This window comes from Tachysurus fulvidraco, chromosome 14 (assembly GCF_022655615.1).
Source record: "Tachysurus fulvidraco isolate hzauxx_2018 chromosome 14, HZAU_PFXX_2.0, whole genome shotgun sequence".
In the NCBI taxonomy this organism is placed as follows: Eukaryota; Metazoa; Chordata; class Actinopteri; order Siluriformes; family Bagridae; genus Tachysurus; species Tachysurus fulvidraco.
Genome location: NC_062531.1, coordinates 21,764,870 through 21,785,132, shown reverse-complemented (window position 1 = coordinate 21,785,132; position 20,263 = coordinate 21,764,870). Strand labels below are relative to the sequence as shown.

The following is a 20,263-nucleotide window of genomic DNA, read 5'->3' as shown; positions in this document are numbered from 1 at the left end:
TTTACAACCGTATGGAATTCCGGCTCTTTAAGGTGAGTCAGGGATCATTTGATTTAGCACATCTAAGAGAGTCGGCTCACGGCTTACGACTCCTCCCTCCTCCTTACTATGACAGAAATTGTCTAATGGAACCCTTCATAAATGACAAAAAAAAAAGTCATTTTTCAAAAGATTACATTTGAGAATCTTAAACGTAACACTAACTCGATACCCTGCATTTAATGTTACTTGTTACATCAATCTTGATAAACCTGGCTACAACTACAATAAACACGTGCGAGTCGACTCTTTGCGTTCACCTAAAAGAGCCGATGCAAAGAACCGAGTCGCTTGCGCACGACACAACACTGTTACGAGTCAAACGGCGCTTGTTGACGGATGTAAACCTTTGTTTAGCGAATCCTGGTTATCGGCATGACTGCGTGCGTCGACTGTAGCTAGCTGACCCGTCTACACCTTTACATTGGTAAGGATACTGTTATAAATTGTTATCTGTCCCACTTTATAAAATAAACTGATAAGGCGAATGAGCTAACTTAGCATTTCGGTTAGCAAGCTAACCCTTAGTCTGTGGTCGTGTAACTTTATTGTTTTACGGTCTACGTTACTAGCTGGCTTGATTAGATTTCGTTATCTAACTATTTTACATTCTCGTCCAGTTCTATGCACACACAAGATTTGACCAATGACTTGATTTCGTGCTAATCCACCCAGCTAATGCACCATTATTTTTTTTCCCTCCTACCTGTATTTCGGTAAATCCCGCCCTCGGCTTACAATTGGTTAATATTCCAAATTCGTCCTCATCTCGAGGAAGTTAATTGGCGCACTGCTTTTGTTCAACCAATCACCTCGCAGACATATGAGACCTACAGCATCTATAAATTGTTGACGTGTTGCTTCCTTAAAACTTTTTTTCCTTTTGTATTGTTCTCTGTTCTTTTTTTGTCTTGCTTAATTATTTGTAAATAAATGAACCACTTCCTATTGTAATAACACCTAGCTTAGTACCTACTAAAAATGGATATGAGCAATTCATATATCAATTAAAAAAAATGTTGTGTTCAAGGGCTGCTCCAGTTGTTCAGTAGAATTAATTGCACCAACAAACAATTATTAAACAATATTTTTTAAAACATATTCTGACACATAAAGCAGAAAAACTACTATTTATATTTGAGTTTATTAACTAGCTACTAAATATGTAAACTTCTACATCATCTACATTGCCAGACACACCTAACATTTTATTATATATACATATAATACCCAAACAACATGGGAGTGTTTCAGGTTTAGAGATTAGTTCCTGTACGCATAACCTACCTGGTTAAAAAAAGAGAGGTTTTTCAATGTTTAACCACCAGGATTGCGAACAGCAGTAAACTTTAATCCATTGACTGTTTAATGGTTTATATTCCTGTTGGACTCTGGAAAAAGAAGTCCATCCATGTGGAAATACAGAAAGCTAGTCAGATTGGCCAGATTCTGAAGCGTGCGGTTAGAAAAGTATATATTTAAAAAAAAAAAGCCTGTGGGTGAAACTAGTCCTTTCTCTATACCGTAATCATTGGGTGTTTTTGACTGTTTCCTTATCCAACATGGACGTTCACGTGCGTTCGTAGCAGTGCTACGCACTTACAAGAGAGAGAGTGAGAGAGAGCCAGAGGGAGTTTACAGATAATGGTGGTTATGTAGTATACTGTGGTATGTGAAAGACATTATCTATATTATTTACAATTCTACCAGTGATTCAGGTGAACGCTGATTGGTTGTGAGGCAGTGAGTTTGGTTTTGTATTTGGCTCCATACACAGAAATGTTGTTTAAAAAGGTTTAATTAATCTGGCTCTATTCTTCTGTACGTTAACCTGATGTAATGAGATGACATCCTACTGAAAGTGCTAACATGCAGCATGATGATAATGTTCTTTTCTCACAAAATATACATAACTATACTTTGTTTTGATAGAGCAGGGTGTCCAATCTGATCAGGCCATGCATAATTCCACATGTTTAATTAGATGACTTTGACTTTCAAAATTCTATGAGGTGTGGTTTCTGCATGGCTGGAATTAAAACTTGTTCCCAAATCGGCCCTTTCTGGATAAGTTATAGACAGCACAGATGTAGAGACGTGTAACCGTATGAGTTGTGCAAAGGAAAAGCGTTAATCACATCGTCTGGAGATCTAGAGTTCGAATCCTGACAATACCACAGTCCAAGAGGCATGGTGTATCTCTCTCTCTCTCTCTCTCTCTCTCTCTCACACACACACACACACTCTCTGTCTCTCTGTGTGGAGGTTTAGTCTGAAAAGGAAGCAATCTATAATGTAAAAGCTCTCATGAGGAGCAGGAAGTCATCATGCTACAGAACCCGGGATGTTCTGAATTCCCGTGTAACTCGCACTCATGTCTGCACTTGTTCAGGATGTAATTTAACCTGTTATGACAATTGGTTTCCACAACATACGTGTGCCATGAGTGGTAGAGTATCGCTGGTGGAGGACATGAGAGGAGGCGATGAGATGAGCTTTACTGTGCAACGCCTTGTATTGTAAGATGCAACATAAAAGTGAGTACTTTTAAAAGTGATACCCAAAGTAGGTAAAGTGCTCTAGGGTGGCTTTTCGTGTCTCACAGGCTGTTTTTGCCTTTCATTCAGCCGTGAAACAAGAGACTATCACTTACTTTTACTTTTCCTGCCCTCCAGCTGACATGATCACGTTACGCATAAATGAACCTACACAAACAGTGGAAAGTAGGTGAGCGATGGCCACACACATGGAGATTGGCATGCACCATGAAGACATCCATCAGTGTTTAACTTTATGCAAACGAGAGAAGGAAGGTGAAGTGTGACTGAAAGTGTGCGCCAAGGAATGTTTCTTTTCGTAGTTTGCATCGCAACCAGTGAGACTCTCGGTTTATTTATTTAAGATTTAAAAAAATGGCTGTGACTTTATTTCCAACCAATGTTTATTTCAGATACATGGCTTACAGTAGGTTTGTACACTTGCACTATGTTTTGCGATCCAATCAGTCACCCGAGTTCAACGTAGGTGATTAAACCGTAGTACAAGTATTTGTATTTTAATTCATCATTACTCAGGTTAATTACTGGTTTAAGTTATAACTGACACCTCAAACAGAAAAACAGGCCAAACAGCTCTTAAAAAAAAAAAAAAAGAAGCAAATCAGTGAAACTCCACCCAGCTGTCTGATTCAGCACATTCACATTCAACACACTTTCTCTAACCGGTGTGTGCCTTGCTTCCAGTGCTGCTGTGACTGCTGTTCCGTGTTCTCAGACCAGAGGGATGATTGGAACGCTGGTGAACATCCGGAGAGGAGGCCGCTCTCCACCATTGATCATGGTCGCCCTCGCCGCTTGCATCCTCCTGTTCGGCTTCAACTACTGGGTTTCCAGCTCCAGAAATGTGGCGTTACAGGTTTGCTTTGTCTGATTTCTGATATACAAGACTGAATGTGACAAACGAGGAAATAATGACCTTCATATATATACACACACACATACAGTGGGGCAAAAATGTATTTAGTCAGCCACCAGTTGTGCAAGTTCTCCCACTTAAAAGGATGATAGCAGCCTGTAATTTTCATCATAGGTACACTTCAACTATGAGAGACAGAATGGGGGAAAGAATCCAGGAAATCACATTGTCTGATTTTTAAAGAATTTATTTGCAAATTATGGTGGAAAAGAAGTATTTGGTCAATAACAAAAGTTCATCTCAATACTTTGTTATATACCCTTTGTTGGCAATGACAGAGGTCAAACATTTTCTGTAAATCTCCACAAGGTTTTTCCACACTGTTGCTGGTCGTTTGGCCCATTCCTCCATGCAGATCTCCTCAGGAGCAGTGATGTTTTGTGGCTGTCGCTGTGCAACTCCCTATAAAGATTTTCTATGGGGTTGAGATCTGGAGACTGGCTAGGCCACTCCAGGACCTTGAAATGCTTCTTACGAAGCCACTCCTTCGTTGTCTTTGGGATCATTGTCGTGGTGAAAGACCCAGCCACGTTTCATCTTCAATGCCCTTTCTGATGGAAGGAGGTTTTCACTCAAAATCTCACGATACATGGCCCCATTCGTTCTTTCCTTTACACGGATCAGTCGTCCTGGTCCCTTCGCAGAAAAACAGCCCCAAGGCATGATGTTTCCACCCCCATGCTTCACAGTAGGTTTGGTGTTCTTTGGATGCAACTCAGCAATCTTTCTCCTCCAAAAATGACAAGCTATTTGGGTTTCATCTGACCATATGACATTCTACCAGTCTTCAGACAGGCCCGGACATGTACCGGTCTGGCACTGCAGGATTTGAGTCCTTGGTGGCGTAGTGTGTTACTGATGGTAGCCTTTGTTACTTTGGTCCCAGCTCTCTGCAGGTCATTCACTAGGTCCCTCGTGTGCTTCTGGGATTTTTGCTCACCGTTCTTGTGATCATTTTGACCCCACAGGGTGAGATCTTGCACGGAGCCCCAGATCGAGGGAGATTATCAGTGGTTTTGTATGCTTTCCATTTTCTAATAATTGCTCCCACAGTTGATTTCTTCACACCAAGTTGCTTACCTATTGCAGAAGTCTTCCCAGCTTGGTGCAGGCCTACAATTTTGTTTCTGGTGTCCTTTGACAGCTCTTTGGTCTTGACCATAGTGGAGTTTGGAGTCTGACTGTTAGAGGTTGTGGACAGGTGTCTTTTACACACAATTGGTGGCTAACTAAATACTTTTTTGCCCCACTGTGTGTACACACAATGTGTATGCGGCTAAGGATTTCCAGTAAAAGAAACTATATCATTATTACAGTGACAGATTTCATATCCGACGTCCTCTCTTGGTAATTATGTCTTCTGTTGCAGTTTCATTTCTTAGCACGATACTGTCCACGATTTCCGGTGTGTTTTTGTTTCTGCTAATGAGAATGCAAATGATGGAACTAAGGAACGTTCTAATTAATAATCTGGTGTGTTTGTATGTTCAGACTAAGCTGATGGACCTGGAGGAAGCCATGAGGCGGGTGTCGGCCGAGAGGGCGCGGGAGCATGCGGGCCGCACCGAGGCAGAGGGACGAGTGCGAAAACAGACAGAACAATTGGCTCTGCTGGAGGGAGCTCACCAGAGACGGCAACAGAGCGCCCTGAGCGTGTGGAACCAAGAGAAGGTACAGTATGCGTACACACACACACACACACGCACACTCATATATACATACATAAACAAACAATAACACATACATACACACACAACCTGTCAAGTTTTGTTCCTTAACCAGCATCCATTGTGTTGTTGTAGGAGACTCTACTGCTCAACATCTCTTCCAACGCTAAAAGTGTTCAGGATATGAAAAGTAAGTGCGAATAATGAACTCTCTGCTTGTCCTATAATGCATCACTTTCCTGACCATTTTACCCATCAAACAACCCTGCGCTCGGTTCCTTCTCTAGACCAGATGAAGAGTCTGCGTGAAGACCTCAGTAATGTGCAGAAGTCGCTGCAGTCATGCCAGAACAACATGAACACACTGAATAAGAAGCTCACCTACGACATGTGAGGATGGCGCTGTGCTGTGCTGTGATGTTTATTCTAGTGGAATGTATCATGATAATCATGAACATAATCTCTCTGTAATTGTGTGTGTGTGTGTGTGTGTGTGTGTGTATTGGTGCACGTGTGTGTGCAGGACTCAGTGTAACACCCAGATATTAGCTCAGAAGGAAGAGTGTAATGAAAAGGTTGCAGCAGCTAAACTGGAGGTGGAGAAGAAATACAAGCAGCAAAATGCAGCTGCACCTGTTGTTCAGGTAAATCATATATAAAAGATCTAATTTTTTCACATGGTGCTCATGGATAGTAAACGTAAATGTAACACACAATGCAACACACCTTTAGCCACAACCTTTGTCTGACTTTGCTAAAACATTTTAGTCCGTATATAATAAGCGGACTAAACTGACTATAGTGTGAGGAATGAAGTCAGGGCAGTTTCCTATGGCTGCGTACAGTATGTAACATTTAGGCCTCTTAAACTTTTTGCAGCTCCCTTAAACATAAAATACTTTATTTATGGAAGTTTGTTAGTTACGTATACAATATGTATGTCGGTGTTTATCGGAGCAGTATGATGATAATGCTTCATGGACGTTTAAAAATATGACGACGATCGTTTACCCACTGTAGTAAACGACTCGGTGGAATCCGAACGACTCGGAGCAACTCGGTGTCGTTCACTGACTTTTCCACTATGAACTCACTTCTAGAATCTTTCCTGCCTGTCTTGTCTGTAGGCTTCCTCCGACTCCACTCAGAAAGCAGTCGCCTCTAAAGTCGTGTCAGAAGCTCTCGGTGGAAAAGACTTATTCCGGATATCCAGAGATTCCGGAGATCCACAGAAGAAGGAACCAGCTCCAGAAACAAAGACCAAAACTGAGGAGCACCTTGAAATCGATGAGATCCCACAAGACGAAGGTATACACCATTAGCAGGCTAAACATTACCGAACAAATAGTATATGAATATGTATAATTTAAGTTTGAAGAACATTCATTGAATTTCTTGTGTGGGAAAACAAGGACATTTTCAGTGATTCATACCTTTTGAATGGTTGTTTATGTGGTAATTTCTCCCGTTTCATTCTGTCTCACTGTTAAGCTGTTAAAACACTGAATGATTCAGACAAGTCACACTCGCCATCCACCCCAGTACTGTCCGATGGCAACAAGACCCTGAACAGCCTGACCGATAAAATGGAAGAAATGATGGACATTAAAGACGGAGACTTGAAGGATGCAGGTACTAACAACTGAAATACACGGTCCACTCACACACACACACACACACGCACACAAAGCTCATGCTTATTCTCTTTCTTTGTTCTGTCGCTCTGTTAGACGCTGCAGCAGTCAATAAAATGAAGGAAGAAGACGCCATCGAATACGACAACGAAGGCGAGATCGAGAAACAGCTGTCTAAACTTAAAGGTGCAAACGTCCGGCATTTCATTCTGGGAAAAAGTTCCACTAAATTTTCAGCGCCATGGTTACAGCAGTGAACTATGTACAATGTACAGTGAGCTGCAACCGATTACATAAAGTTAATATGGATTTTAGGTTTCTGACTGATGTTGAGCAGGATACAAGCTGGACAGTATAATGCTCGTCGTTTGCATGACGGCAAACAAGAATTAGGGGCAGAGAAAACAATGACGCATCGCACGGAGGCTTGTTTAAACTCCACAGATAAACACACGATTCAGATGTGACCGCACCACCGAACAGAGCATAAACGAGTTTGTAAGCCTCCGTGGTTCTTCACTGTTTAGTCAGAATGGATGAAAGAGATAATACAATGATGGAAAAACAGGCTTGGGGAAAAAAAAAATCCATGGATTTATCAGATTATACATCGGTTGACCTTGTGCTATTTTGCTTTGACAGTTAGGAAGAGGTGGCATTACACAATGGGAATGAAATCCAATCTAGTTGCATTTCAAAAGGTTTAATTCTTTATTCGAAAGGTTTACATTATATTTACATTCATGGCATTTAGCAGACACCCTTATCCAGAGTGACTTACAACTGAGGGTTAAGGGCCTTGCTCAGGGGCCCAGCAGTGGCAGCTTGGTGGACCTGGGGTTCGAACCCATGACCTTCCGATCAGTAGCCCAACACCTTAACCACTGAGTTTCCACATTGTAAAAGTCCAGGGGGTGGAGCTATAAGGCTAACTTGAATTCTGGCTTGACTCCATCCAGCTGGATAAGTAGGAGGAGCTAGATCAGGTCTGACTCCACCCCATAGGCTTTCAGTTCAAGTAGCGAGGGATTTCTTGGTGAATCATGTATTTATTTATTATTTTATTTAATTTTTTTAATCTTGACGTTTAATCAACTGTCGTTTGCAGACGAAAAATCGATGCAGGAGTTCGAGGAGGAGCTGAACGACTACAACGGCGATGACGAGAACGAACCAGAGTTCGAAGCTGACAAACAAGCAGAGCTTGCTGAGGTCTAATACATGTACACACACACACACACACACATTTACACACAGAAAGAGAGGCTCACACTCGTGCCTGGTGATGGAGGTCATTAACCCTCCATTCAGTTCCTGCTGGGCTACAAGATCCTTGGATCGCTTAACTATCGTCTGTATGATGGCGTACAGGCACAGAATTTACATCGTCCAGTTCTGCTGGCGTTTCTCCTCACGTCTGCTGAGGCTCTTACTTGCAGATGCACGTGAAGACTTTTAAACATATCACAAATATCACCATGTTCAAGTGGGACTTATAAAGCTGAGGTCTTTTATTGTTTTATTCATTACATTACACTGAATGCAGACTTGTGGAAGTTTCACTCAGTCAAATCTCTTTCTCAAACCGCTCACACCGGTTAGATGTAGCATACAAGAACCGCTGCCAAGTAAAAGTTTTGTACTCAAAGACCGCTGGAAATAGGGAACACAAAAATTCGAAACTTTAAAAATCACAGGTTTCTATGCCAACGGATGTCACGAGCTAAGCAAGGACGTATTCGTGTTTACGTTAATGCACTACACACACATCGGACTGCAGAGAGTATAGTATAAAAATGCTGTTTTGAGACCGCTCAAGAACTGTCTATATTGCTAGCTAGAGTATGTAAGAAATTAAACAAGACATGCTAAATGAAATTTTTTTACCACATAATGCCATAGAAATTTGGCAACAATTAAAACATTTTTATCAATTAAAAAAAATCCCTTTTTTATCCATGTGTATGACATTGGATGTATGTTATAGCAGCTAAACCACCACATCCCCATTGGGTTAATTAAACATCTTAAAGTGTAAATATGTGCTTTGTAAAAAACATTTTTGTTCTAAATATATTATAAGGCTGTTTTTGTATAGAAATCCACTTCGGGTCAGTGTAGAATTCTTTTAAATGATATTTTAGTTACCGCTCAGTCCAGAGGAGCAGAGGTTTGATGGATGAAAACTCCCATAAGCTAAGTGTAGATCTTTCTAGAATTCATGCTAATCTGAATGTATGTACATCTGATCTAAGAATGGCCTTTAACTTATTCTTATTTTGCTCAAATCAGTAACAATCGTGTTGATCGTATGCTTGTTTAGGACATCTTTTAGAATCAGAAATTGAACTGTATTTAGAGCCAGACTTTATATCAGGGACTTTCTGTTGTGTTTTTATGTTCTGATTAATAATTGTCAATAAAAATCTAATACCCAATAATGCTCTGATTTTGTGTTTGAAAAGAAGGATTATAAGGAATTTAAAAAAAAAAACTTACACACATGCAAGTTGATGGAAAGAACTTTACTGTCTCTCTCTCTCTCACACACACACACACACACACACACACGACATCCAAATACGACATCCAAATACAAAACTCCCATTTTCATGAGATACAGAAACCTTGTTGTCTGAAACAGTTCTCTCGAAATCAGCACTGGAGACTCTTTCAGCACTAGAACTTTCCAGTCTTGGTCACATTGTGATGTTTGGACCGAGCAGCGATGCGACTCGACATGAACTGCGATGAAAACGACTCGGTCACGTGACGGCAGCAGAGCTGATGGAGACATGAGATCTTGAGATCTTGTCATCAGATAATTTTGACTATAGGGAAGTACTTGTGTGCGGAGAAGTCGAATTCAGGAAGGGCCTAAAGGAAAAGGAGGTCACGTATCGATTGAGTTAATATTACTGATGTATCTTTGGAAAGGCTGACGGTGACGACGGTCTACCTTGGTGTCTTTCTTGTGTCCTCCGGCTAGTAGCTTCATCACGACGATGTTGGGTTTGGCCACTTTGAGGATCCGATTCACCTGGACGAGAAGAATGTTGGGAAATGGATGCATTCAGTGTGTTAAAGTTTTTCAAGTCTAATTGATTTGCTGTGGTAAAACATTCTTCCTTTTTATATTTTTCCCCCCTTTCTCCCCCCAGACATGTATTGTATAAATATCAACACTAAACATCTACATAAACTCCCATCGGAATGAATAATGTCAAGTGTTGTGTTGGCTGTTTATTTTAATTAAAGCTAATAGTCTCAGATTTGAAAGCTTTTGAGGTAAATTCTGGTGTCTTGAACGCTCAGGTCAATGAGACTCTTTTTATTTTTTAATAATATGCCACTAAGGGTGGGGCACGGTGGTTAGCACCTTCGCCTCACACCTCCAGGGTTGGGGGTTCGATTCCCGCCTCCGCCTTGTGTGTGTGGAGTTTGCATGTTCTCCCCGTGCCTCGGGGGTTTCCTCTGGGTACTCTGGTTTCCTCCCCCGGTCCAAAGACATGCATGGTAGGTTGATTGGCATCTCTGGAAAATTGTACGTAGTGTGTGTGAATGAGAGTGTGTGTGTGCCCTGCGATGGGTTGGCACTCCGTCCAGGGTGTATCCTGCCCTGATGCCCGATGACGCCTGAGATAGGCACAGACTCCCCGTGACCCGAGTAGTTCGGATAAGCAGTAGAAAATAAATGAATGAATGAGGCAGTAAGCATCTAAATTAGATCATTGGACGTCTACAAAATCTGAACTTGTTGATCTCACCTCAGCATCGGGGCTGGTGACGTTTTCCAGGATGAGTTTGGCCTGTTGGAAATGTTTGCTTGCTGCCATGTACAAGTCTGCTGAGCGAGGAGGAGGACTATACTTCTTCAGATCGGACATTTCCTGCACACCGAACACGTTTGTATGTTTACACAGTGTTACCTTTTTAAGCAGCAGGTCAATTTCAATGTTACTCAGGATTCCCACCTTGAACTGGATGTAGTGCACCGGAGGAGGCGTGACCACGCTGTTGAAGGGTGCGAACCGATGCTCGTAACGCACCTGCTCGCTGTCCAGCTCAAACTGAGGCTTCCGGACCTTTCCATCCATGTCTAGGGCGATCATCGTCTAGACAGAACATTTACAATTGTGTTGGAAATGACACTTTCTCCACTTGTACCAAAACGCAACATACAATCAGCCAAGATGTCGGATTTCGCAAACGGTATGACTAAAACGTATAAATTACGAGTGGTCTAAATCTCTAAAGTATATAACTTGGCTTGCTGAACACAGTAAACAAGAGGAATTCACACACTTCACATGGAGAAAGTCAGACATTTTCTTTTATTTATTTATACTATTTATTGACTTCATTTGCATTGAAGATGCAATAAATAATATATATGTAAATAATAGAAATACTGTGAATGTAAAGGATTATAATATCAGCATCATGCACCTCAACCTCTCTAGTCTTTTGCTAAACTATGAGTACTTTAAATGTGTGTGTGTGTGTGACAATTTACCTTGTACATGCCTGCACACATGTTCTGATACGCTTGGCTCATGGTGATCTCCTTTCCCAGAGGACGAGCTAAGCCGAGAACACCACAAAAATAACCGCATTTATGCACCGTTTACTCAGTCCAGTGTTATTCTCCTTATATACATACATACTGTATACTCCGTACAGTGAACAAACTTATGGAGGTAGCAAGGGCAGAACTCGTAAAGTGTACCTTTTTTCTTCTTCTTGCTCTTCTTGCTGCTGCGTCCTTTCTGTTGCTGTTCCTCCAGGATCCGCTCTTCGGCCATCTGAGAGCTGTCGGCTCGGCTCAGAGTGGACATCAGCCATGCGTACAAGAACTCTGACAGGTACCTGCATATGTGAGTGAGTGATTAAGCGTAAGTATTTGGTAGCTTAGTGGTTATGGTGTTGGGACTGCCGATTGAAGGCTTGCGATTTCAAATCCCAGGTCCACCAAGCTGCCAATTCTGGGCCCCTGAGCAAGGCCCTTAAGCCTTAATTGCTCCTGGTATATAATGAGACAAAATGTAAGTGGCTCTGGATAAAGGCATGTGCCAAATGTCAGAAATGGCCTCGTAAATATAAGCGCTGGCACATATCCTGCTGTATCAGATAACCAAGAGAAAAAAAATAAAGAATCCTTTTTGATTGTGTAACGCGACAGACCGTAAAGCAATGACGACGGTGAGAAAGTGTTTGAATCAGACACGTGTTCCAGGGGTTAACATGGCCTACCAGTAGATGTAGTAGTATTCGTGCATGCTGTAGAGCTCGAGCTCGAAGCCGCTGAGCAGGTAGTGGATCATGATGCGCAGGTTGTGGTAAAGGACCCAGGTACCCAGGCATGCCAGGTGCTGCCGCTGAGGCTCGAGCTTCATCAGGAGCCCGTGCAGAGCTGCATCCACCTTCTCAGCCTTCACACGATACAAAACACTCAGATGAAGCCAAAATAACAAATACAGCAACTCTAAACCTGGAGCATGTCAACGCACACACCTCGTCCTGTAGGGTGGCGAACTCCTCCAAGATGTGGCCCAGCTTGTCTCTCTGCCGCGCTCTGTTGTGGCCGTGAATCTGGATCAGACTGCAGAACGGCTGTCAATCACAATTTACCATGTTAACCAATTTATTTCTTTATTCATGTGCTTTATCCTGGTCAGAGAGGCAGAGGATCTTATCCTGGGCACACTGGTCATGAGGTGGTGAAGAAGTTTACATTACAAATGTGATTACCATAAAGGTTTGGACCAAATGGCCCTTCCTGCCTTTTGTAGTGTCTCAAGTAGGAGGTCTTAACAGTCCTAACAGTACCTAGCATTTGTTTGAGACCAGGTATAAAGTCTAATCACTCAGACAGTGGTTTGAGTTAAGATCTAGAAGAACGCTATGATACACGAGTATCAACACTGGCTTACTATTCTTTATGCATTAGAAACATTCTAGTACATTGGTGAGCCACCAAAAGGGAATACACCATGGAGGAAGGACACTCTTTTACACCTAGAGCTTATACATTCTAACCAATCTGCCTTCCAGGAGGCTTTTGGGAGGCAAAAGGAAACCACAGGAATTCTAAATGGACATGAGGACAACTGTACAAAGACAGTAGACTCCGGTGATCGCTAGGCTTGAGATGGCCTTAGTAGAGAGCTAATAAGAGTTGCGTACCCGAGAGCAGTGCGTGACGAAGGAGTCGATGTAGTCTTTGGCCTGGTGGTTATTATACAGACTGCACCTGAGGGCATAAATATCAGTTAATGCCACACGATCGTATTCTGAGAAGGGAATTCAGATTTTTTAAAATTTATTTTTCTTTGGCCAAAGTTGCTTTAATAATATACACACTCACTTCGCAGACAGAACGGGGGGGCTGACAAAATAGCGGAGAGCGTCTTTGATCATGTCCTGCATCAGGTGAGTCCCAAACACTTTCTTATTGTCGATCAGAAACGTAGTCTACCCAACAAAATAAAAGCAAAAACGGAATTATTACAAACAGCAGGTGTGTCTAGTGTCACTCTAGTGCAGTAGTTTTACTGTAATACCTGTAATAAAGATCTGGATAGGACACAAGGAGACTGCTCGCTAAACTCACAGAAGAAGTCCTGGGGAGGAAAACACAAAAAAAAATACACACAAATATTTTTAAAAGAAGCTCAACGTGATGGATTAAAATTCCGTGTGTTTCTGAAGAGCTCCCGTACCAGGATGCTGTGCAGGTTGCTGATGTTGATGACGTCACACACGGTCTTGATGCGCTCGATGAGTTTGGTGAAGTAGTTGACCATCTCCTCACGCTTGATGATCTTGGCGTAGCGGGGAAAAGTAGGAGGAAGTAGGCGCTGGTTTACCAAGGGTTCAAAACCCATCATGATTGGGTGATCTGGGGTAAAGAGGGAGGAAGAGAAAGAGAGAGATAATATGCGACTCAAATACATGCGCTGTGGAAGCCGGTGCATGAGATGAGTAGAAGTAGTATGTGAGATACCTCCTTTCGTGGTGTCGTTCTGTGACTGAATGCCATACGGAATGGTGGAGTGTATCGCAGGCAGGAGATCCGCTGCCTGACTCATCAGCTTCTGCGCTTCGCTCACCGAACTCGTCTAAAACAAGAACTCCATTAATCCAGCCATCCTTCTCTCCTTCGGTTTGGACGGTTTTATTTAAAGCCCTATTCGGACGGGATTGTTTATGTGTAGTGAGGTGGAGCAATAAATCGTTACCAGAGTATATCTTGGATTTTGCACCTGTCTGAATCGGTCACAATATTGATTTGGAAAAGAAAAAAAAAAAAAGATTAATATAGCTAATACAACTTTATGTGGGAAGATTTTGTTTTATACTCTTACAAAACTTACTTCAAACCTTGTTTTCCAAACACACAGGGTAGCTCCAGGGGTTTTAGGGCAGTTACAGCATTCATAGTTATAGTCATGTGACCTGGTAATTATCGTGTTCCACTTGAGGTGAGATGCAACGAGCGCTTATAATAAAAGGTAAAAACAGCCTGTTTGTATTCAAATGAGGTGTAGGATAGAAGTATGGGATGTTTGGTGTGTCTACCATTGTGTGGTTTTTACACAATCGTTTATCACGCATGAACTGATCATAATTCGTAAATCCTATCCCGTCCGAATTATACCGAAAATCCAGTGTGCCAAGTTTCAGACCTCTTTCTTGGTGAAGGAGATGAGAGCGGTCAAGAGGAGGCGAGTGAATTTGATCCTGCTGAACAAGGCCAGGCACTGCTGGTGCTGCACAGAGACATACAGGTTCTATGGAAAACAGTACCACTAATACGACTGTGGCTAAACGGGTTTATTTGGCTGTCAGTCTTACGTCGAGCTCCACCTCGGGGTCCCGATGCTCGCCCTGTCGACTCCGTGTGCTCTGTGAAACCGAGAGGGAAAGGAAATGTGAGAAACCAGTGGGATCATCATTAATGCAAGAAGCTGTGTATGGTAACGATTCATCCTGTCACCTGGGCTTTAAGACTCACCTTCACTTTCCTCTGCAGCTCGTCCTCAACATCCTTCAGCATTCCTGTGGTGAACAAAAATGATAGGGAGGTGTTCTTCTAGGTTTAGGGCTGAAATAGCCTCCATATTAACGGTCAGGTGTATTAAATGTATCGGCAATTTAAATATAATATGTCTGGCATGTAAAGTTTCCTACATTTGGAGATAACTTCGATAAGGAAACTGTCTTACTTTGTTGGAGAGGTAGAAGTGTCGTACAATTCGGGGGGTAAACTTCTCTTATTTGATGATAAGATGTGTCTCTAGGCCCTAATCTTTTTGCAGCAGTGTCCTGAATACCTGGGTTTAGGGAACTGCCTTACAGTGCGACAGACTGTCAGAGTCTGAATTAGCCTTAAGTACAAGGGTAAAGTGTCCTACAGCCAGGATGTGATGTGCTCCACATTCAGTGTGTGAAATAAAGATACCCATGACCTGGTCACCCTGCATACAGGGGCTTCAGAGAGTGGGGTTTCTATGTTTGAGGGTATAATGTACTACGTGGGGGTAGAGGCAGAAATGTCATATTTGCAGTGAAATGCATTAGGCTTGAAGGTGAACTGCTCCACTTTCAAGCTGAAATGTCTTACATTAGTCGGGGTGTTGTGTCCTATGTTTGAGTGGTAGACTGTCATACATTCAGAGCGTGCGATACCTGTCACTCTCAGATCCGTCACATTGTTGGCCATTTTGAAGCCGTACGTCATGGCCTGGAAATCCTCCTGTGACACAAACCCAGCATTTAACAGTCACGTACCGAGTCAAATGAGCACTGTCCGGAAAACAGAATGGGCGAATGACGTCATCACATCACCTCCTCAAACACAGCGGCCTTGTTGACTTTTTCACGGGCGATATCACACACTTTGAGGATGCCTAGGGCAAAGGCTTTGAGGGCAGGATCCTGGATCAGCTCAGGGTTGTGGACATACAGACACGTGAAGACCGTCTGTGCCAGAGAGTGACCTTCCAACCAAGTTATCTAGCAAGAGACATCGAGATAGAAAAATACTTCTTAAAAGAAACAGACATTTGTCTATACAATTCAACTGAATCCATAAACAAATCCCATAAAGATTTAATGTGTGCTTTATTATGGAATTTACAAACCAGGCAGCAGAAGCATGTGTCAACGATTCCGATGAGCTCAGGCAAAGTCAGGTCCTTCACTCTAATTGCCTCATCCTAACCACAGAGAAACAATTATAGGCATATAGAATAAAAGAACACCAGTCTCACTGAAATTGTGATTGTAATTAGGAAAGAATATTAATTTTGGACCTTCACAGCCTGCTCGAAGTTAAGAACTTTCCGGTTCACTTGGTTTCCGATCATGCCAGCATCCATCTTGGGATCCATCATCTCAATGGCAGACATCGCCTCGAAAAGACCGAACCTGCGATTACAACAAACATTCAAATGCCCCGGAAAGCCTTCACAGAACACAGAGTAACCAGTAATACAATTTGACCTCAATGGGATAAGATGTTACCGAGGAATTTTTGATACTCACAACTTGTCGTGAAGCAATTCGCCGAGCTTAAGTTCTGCACAAATGGAAAAGAGACAAGCGTTTATTAAAAGTGTCAACAATGTTAGTAACTAGTACTTTCTTGCTAATATTTATTTTTCATTTCTTTGTGGACAGAAAAGTCACTGCAGAGTTCTTCTGACTGATCACCTTTATACTATGATGAAACATTTATGCCCTGGAAGTGTAGTGTACTACAGAAGAGTATTGTATTGCTGTAGTATAGTGTAGTACAGTACAGTATAGTGCTGAGTAATATAGTATACTACATCACAGCATAGTGATGTATATTATAGTACAGTATAGTACAATTGTTTGTATAGCGCTTTTAACAATGGACATTGTCTCAAAGCAGCTTTACAGGACATTAAATGGTTATGTACTGTACAATTATTTGCATTTATTCCTAATGAGCAAACCTGAGGCGACTGTGGCAAGGAAAAACTCTCTTAGATGGTATGAGGAAGAATAGTACAGTGCTGAGTAATATCGTATAGTACAGTATAGTATTATTGCTCAGGGGCTTAAAAGTGGCAGCTTGGTGGACCTGGGATCAAGATCACAACCTTCTGATTGGTAGATAAGTGGTTAAGGTGTTGGGCTACTGATTGGAAGGTCATGGGTTCGAACCCCAGGTCCAACAAGCTGCCACTGCTGGGCCCCTGAGCAAGGCCCTTAACCCTCAGTTGCTCAGTTGTAAGTCGCTCTGGATAAGGGTGTCTGCTAAATGCCGTAAATGTAAACGTAGCTCAACACCTTAACCACTAGGCTACCACACCCGAGCAAAATAGTATAGTACAGTACAGTGCTGAGTAATATAGTATAGTACAATATAGTATAGTTCTGTACAGTATAGTGCTGAGTAAAATAGTAGTGTATTATAGTATAGTGCTGTACAGTATAATGCCATAGTGCTGTATAGTAAAGTGTAGTGTAGTGCTGAGTAAAATAGTATAGTGTATTATAGTATATTACTGTACAGTATAGTGCTGAATAATATAGTATAGTAATGTACAGTATAGTGCTGAATAATATAGTATAGTGCTGTACAATACAGTGTAATATAGTGCTGAGTAAGATAGTATAGTGTATTATAGTATAGTGCCGTATAGTATAGTGCTGAATAATATAGTATAGTGCTGTACAATACAGTGTAATATAGTGCTGAGTAAGATAGTATAGTGTATTATAGTATAGTGCCGTATAGTATAGTACAGTATAGTGCTGAATAATATAGTATAGTGCTGTACAGTACAGTGTAGTATAGTGCAAAGTTATATAGCATAGTGCTGTACAGTATAATGTAGTACATTGGTGAGTAATATAGCATAGTACAATATAGTATAGTGCTGTGAGTAATATAGCATAGTACAATATAGTATAGTGCTGTATAGTGTAGTACAGTACAGTGCTGAGTAATATAGTATAGAACAATATACTATACAGTATAGTGCTGAGTTCTATAGTGTAGTGTACAGTGTAGTATAGTGCTGTGCAGTATAGTGTACTACAGTGCTGATTAATATAGTATAGTATAGTGCAGTACATTGGTAAGTAATAAAGTTTAATACAATATAGTATAGTGCTAAAAAGTATAGTGCTGTACAGTACAGTGCTGAGTTATATAGTATAGTTCAATATAGTATAGTTCTGTACAGTATAATGGTGTATAATGCAGTATAGAATAGTATAGTGCAGAGTTATATAGTATAGTACAGTAGAGTGCTGTACAGTTTTGCATTGCAATGTTTAGTTTAGACGACTAGTAAAGTACAACATTGCAAACTATAATATATTACTATGACACACTAGAAGGTTGTTTTGTAGTAAATCCCAGCACAGTTTAGTATAGCCTTGTTTAGAATAGTGTAGTACAAATACTATAGTACAGTATAGTGCTGCTTAGTAATAGCATAACATAATTTAGAAGTGTATAAATTCTGTAGTAGTGCTGTAATACAGTATAGTGGTGAAAAGCACTGTATAGTATTATACAGCTTAGTATGGCGTGGAGAACTTTAGTACAGTACAATATAGTGCTGTGCAGTATAGTGAAGTATGGCAGAATAGCTTAGTATATTAATGTATAGTATGGAGCAGTATTACGATCAGTATCATGTAGAACAGTATTGTTGTATAGTGTGGTAAAGCATTGTATATTGCATTCTTTATATAAAAATTTGCACAGGACACAATCACAGTTTTCATCTTTACAAACTGCTACATGTTCTCATGAATATACTTTCCATTATGTAATATATCTTCTATTTGTACGTCTCTCATTGCTCAGTGGAAAAAAGAGCTATTCTGGGAGAACTCTGTGTCCTCTGGGAGTCAGTCATATTACAGTCACTTCAGCATCCAATATCAACACACTGCTAAACTGGGTTGGTGCCTTTATAGGGCTTCGTACAAGGCACAGAACAAGGACATACATTTTTTAAAAATATCTTACTTTGAATGGCTCTGCACATGCAAAATTCCAGCCTGGATTATTTACTCAAGAGAAACAAACACACCTTTACAGGAGGCTTTGAAGTCTTGAGTGATATCCACCCAGTCAGTGTTGTTCCTCATCTTCTCCGGGATCCCCAGACCCCAGGCTCCCTCATCCTCCTCACACGACGACTTCATCACCATGGAGACAGCTGCAAACAACACACATGTGCCTTCATATTAACCAAGTGAGAAAAAATCTGTATACGATGTATCACAAGATATGAGAATGTGTCTACAGCAAGTCGCTCAAGGTGGATTTTGCCACAAGAGGTTTAAATGCTGTGAATTCTGATCCATTGCTGGGTCTTTAGAAATTCTCCAGGGGCTTTACATTCACTGACCCTGCACTTGAACCCCAGCCGCTAAACAAAGTTGGTATAAGAATAGGTTAGAACAACAAGAAAAAATGTCCTTAAATAGCTCAGGTCAAAAGCTGAAATCATCTACAGTGTGTGGTCTGACTGTCCGAAAAAGTAAACTGACAACAAGTTTAGCAGATGATGCTAAAAAAAGAAAAAACAAAGCAATGAGTAACACACACACACACACACACACACACACACACACACAAACACAAACACACAAACATTGGGCATAAGTCATAAACTTTGAATCATGGATCTTGTCACCTGCTGTAGTAGATCTGCTTAACTTAAGATCATAGAGTGGAGGAGAAATAAATAATATAGAGCCCCATCTCCAGTTTTCTCCAGAAGGTAAGCAAAGAAATGATCCATATAGAGCTGCATATGATGAACTGAGGCTTACCATAATATTATACTAGAGTCCATTTCTCATTCAATTATAACTTGTCGTTTAATATCCGTACAACACAATAACAAGGGCCTCGATCAGTCAAACGACTGAACCCACGTGGATAAAGTAAGATTTCTCTCTTATTTTTATTGGCGTTCAGCTGACATTCAGTAACGTTAGCTGGACCTACCGCTAGCACGAGAGCTAACACTACTTACAGCCAAACTCCATGGATTACAAGTGCATCCTTAATTTCAGCTAAAACAATATAAACAACAACAATTATTATTATTATTTCATATTAACATGACTATACTCGTAAACAAATGATATACCTTGCTAATTTTGTTGCTGTCCGTCGCGAGCTCTCGTCAACGCTTTCACGCGGCGCTTGAGAATCTTGTCATTGCCGAAATGCATTGTGGGTTTCGTAGTTAGACCTAATTGAAAATATTACAAGCATACACCCATTTCACCGTGTTATAACAACGGCTTCACGTTTATAAATACATCGGTGTTTTAACGTAACACGGTGTGGTGTTATGTATTTAATTTCCACGCTACGCTTTTTTTGCTAGAAATAAAAACACACTGAATTTACTACACTTCCCAGAAGCACATACTTTA

At 41.2% G+C, this 20,263-nt stretch overlaps 2 protein-coding genes across 2 annotated transcripts; one reads left to right on the top strand and one right to left on the bottom strand.

Moving 5' to 3' along the window:
- Nucleotides 1-313: 313 nt before the first annotated feature.
- On the top strand, nt 314-9,255 carry golm1 (golgi membrane protein 1). The gene is made up of 10 exons (XM_027166936.2): nt 314-466; nt 3,282-3,453; nt 5,005-5,184; nt 5,316-5,370; nt 5,468-5,570; nt 5,704-5,824; nt 6,308-6,488; nt 6,672-6,812; nt 6,911-7,000; nt 7,923-9,255. Exons 2-10 carry the CDS (start codon nt 3,322-3,324, stop codon nt 8,030-8,032), a joined length of 1,113 nt encoding a protein of 370 aa, XP_027022737.1. The 5' UTR covers nt 314-466; nt 3,282-3,321; the 3' UTR covers nt 8,033-9,255.
- A 65-nt stretch (nt 9,256-9,320) lies between these two features.
- naa35 (N-alpha-acetyltransferase 35, NatC auxiliary subunit) lies at nt 9,321-20,205 on the bottom strand. Its single transcript, XM_027166932.2, has 23 exons — nt 19,972-20,205; nt 18,901-19,029; nt 16,364-16,397; nt 16,132-16,246; nt 15,961-16,035; nt 15,665-15,832; nt 15,506-15,572; nt 14,832-14,875; nt 14,672-14,722; nt 14,503-14,586; nt 13,821-13,935; nt 13,537-13,715; nt 13,378-13,437; nt 13,182-13,288; nt 13,001-13,067; nt 12,329-12,427; nt 12,068-12,246; nt 11,544-11,683; nt 11,331-11,398; nt 10,789-10,929; nt 10,582-10,704; nt 9,774-9,854; nt 9,321-9,691 (listed from the first exon to the last, which is right to left on the bottom strand). Exons 2-23 carry the CDS (start codon nt 19,019-19,021, stop codon nt 9,632-9,634), a joined length of 2,178 nt encoding a protein of 725 aa, XP_027022733.2. The 5' UTR covers nt 19,022-19,029; nt 19,972-20,205; the 3' UTR covers nt 9,321-9,631.
- Nucleotides 20,206-20,263: the final 58 nt, after the last annotated feature.

Coding starts and splice junctions, on each gene's coding strand:
- golm1 (XM_027166936.2), top strand. CDS start 3,322: ATGATTGGAACGCTGGTGAACATCCGGAGAGGAGGCCGCTCTCCACCA. Junction 5,371..5,467: donor AAGTGTTCAGGATATGAAAA/GTAAGTGCGAAT, acceptor TTCCTTCTCTAG/ACCAGATGAAGAGTCTGCGT. Junction 7,001..7,922: donor ACAGCTGTCTAAACTTAAAG/GTGCAAACGTCC, acceptor TGTCGTTTGCAG/ACGAAAAATCGATGCAGGAG.
- naa35 (XM_027166932.2), bottom strand. CDS start 19,021: ATGGTGATGAAGTCGTCGTGTGAGGAGGATGAGGGAGCCTGGGGTCTG. Junction 14,723..14,831: donor AGCTGCAGAGGAAAGTGAAG/GTGAGTCTTAAA, acceptor TCGGTTTCACAG/AGCACACGGAGTCGACAGGG. Junction 10,705..10,788: donor TGCACTACATCCAGTTCAAG/GTGGGAATCCTG, acceptor TTCGGTGTGCAG/GAAATGTCCGATCTGAAGAA.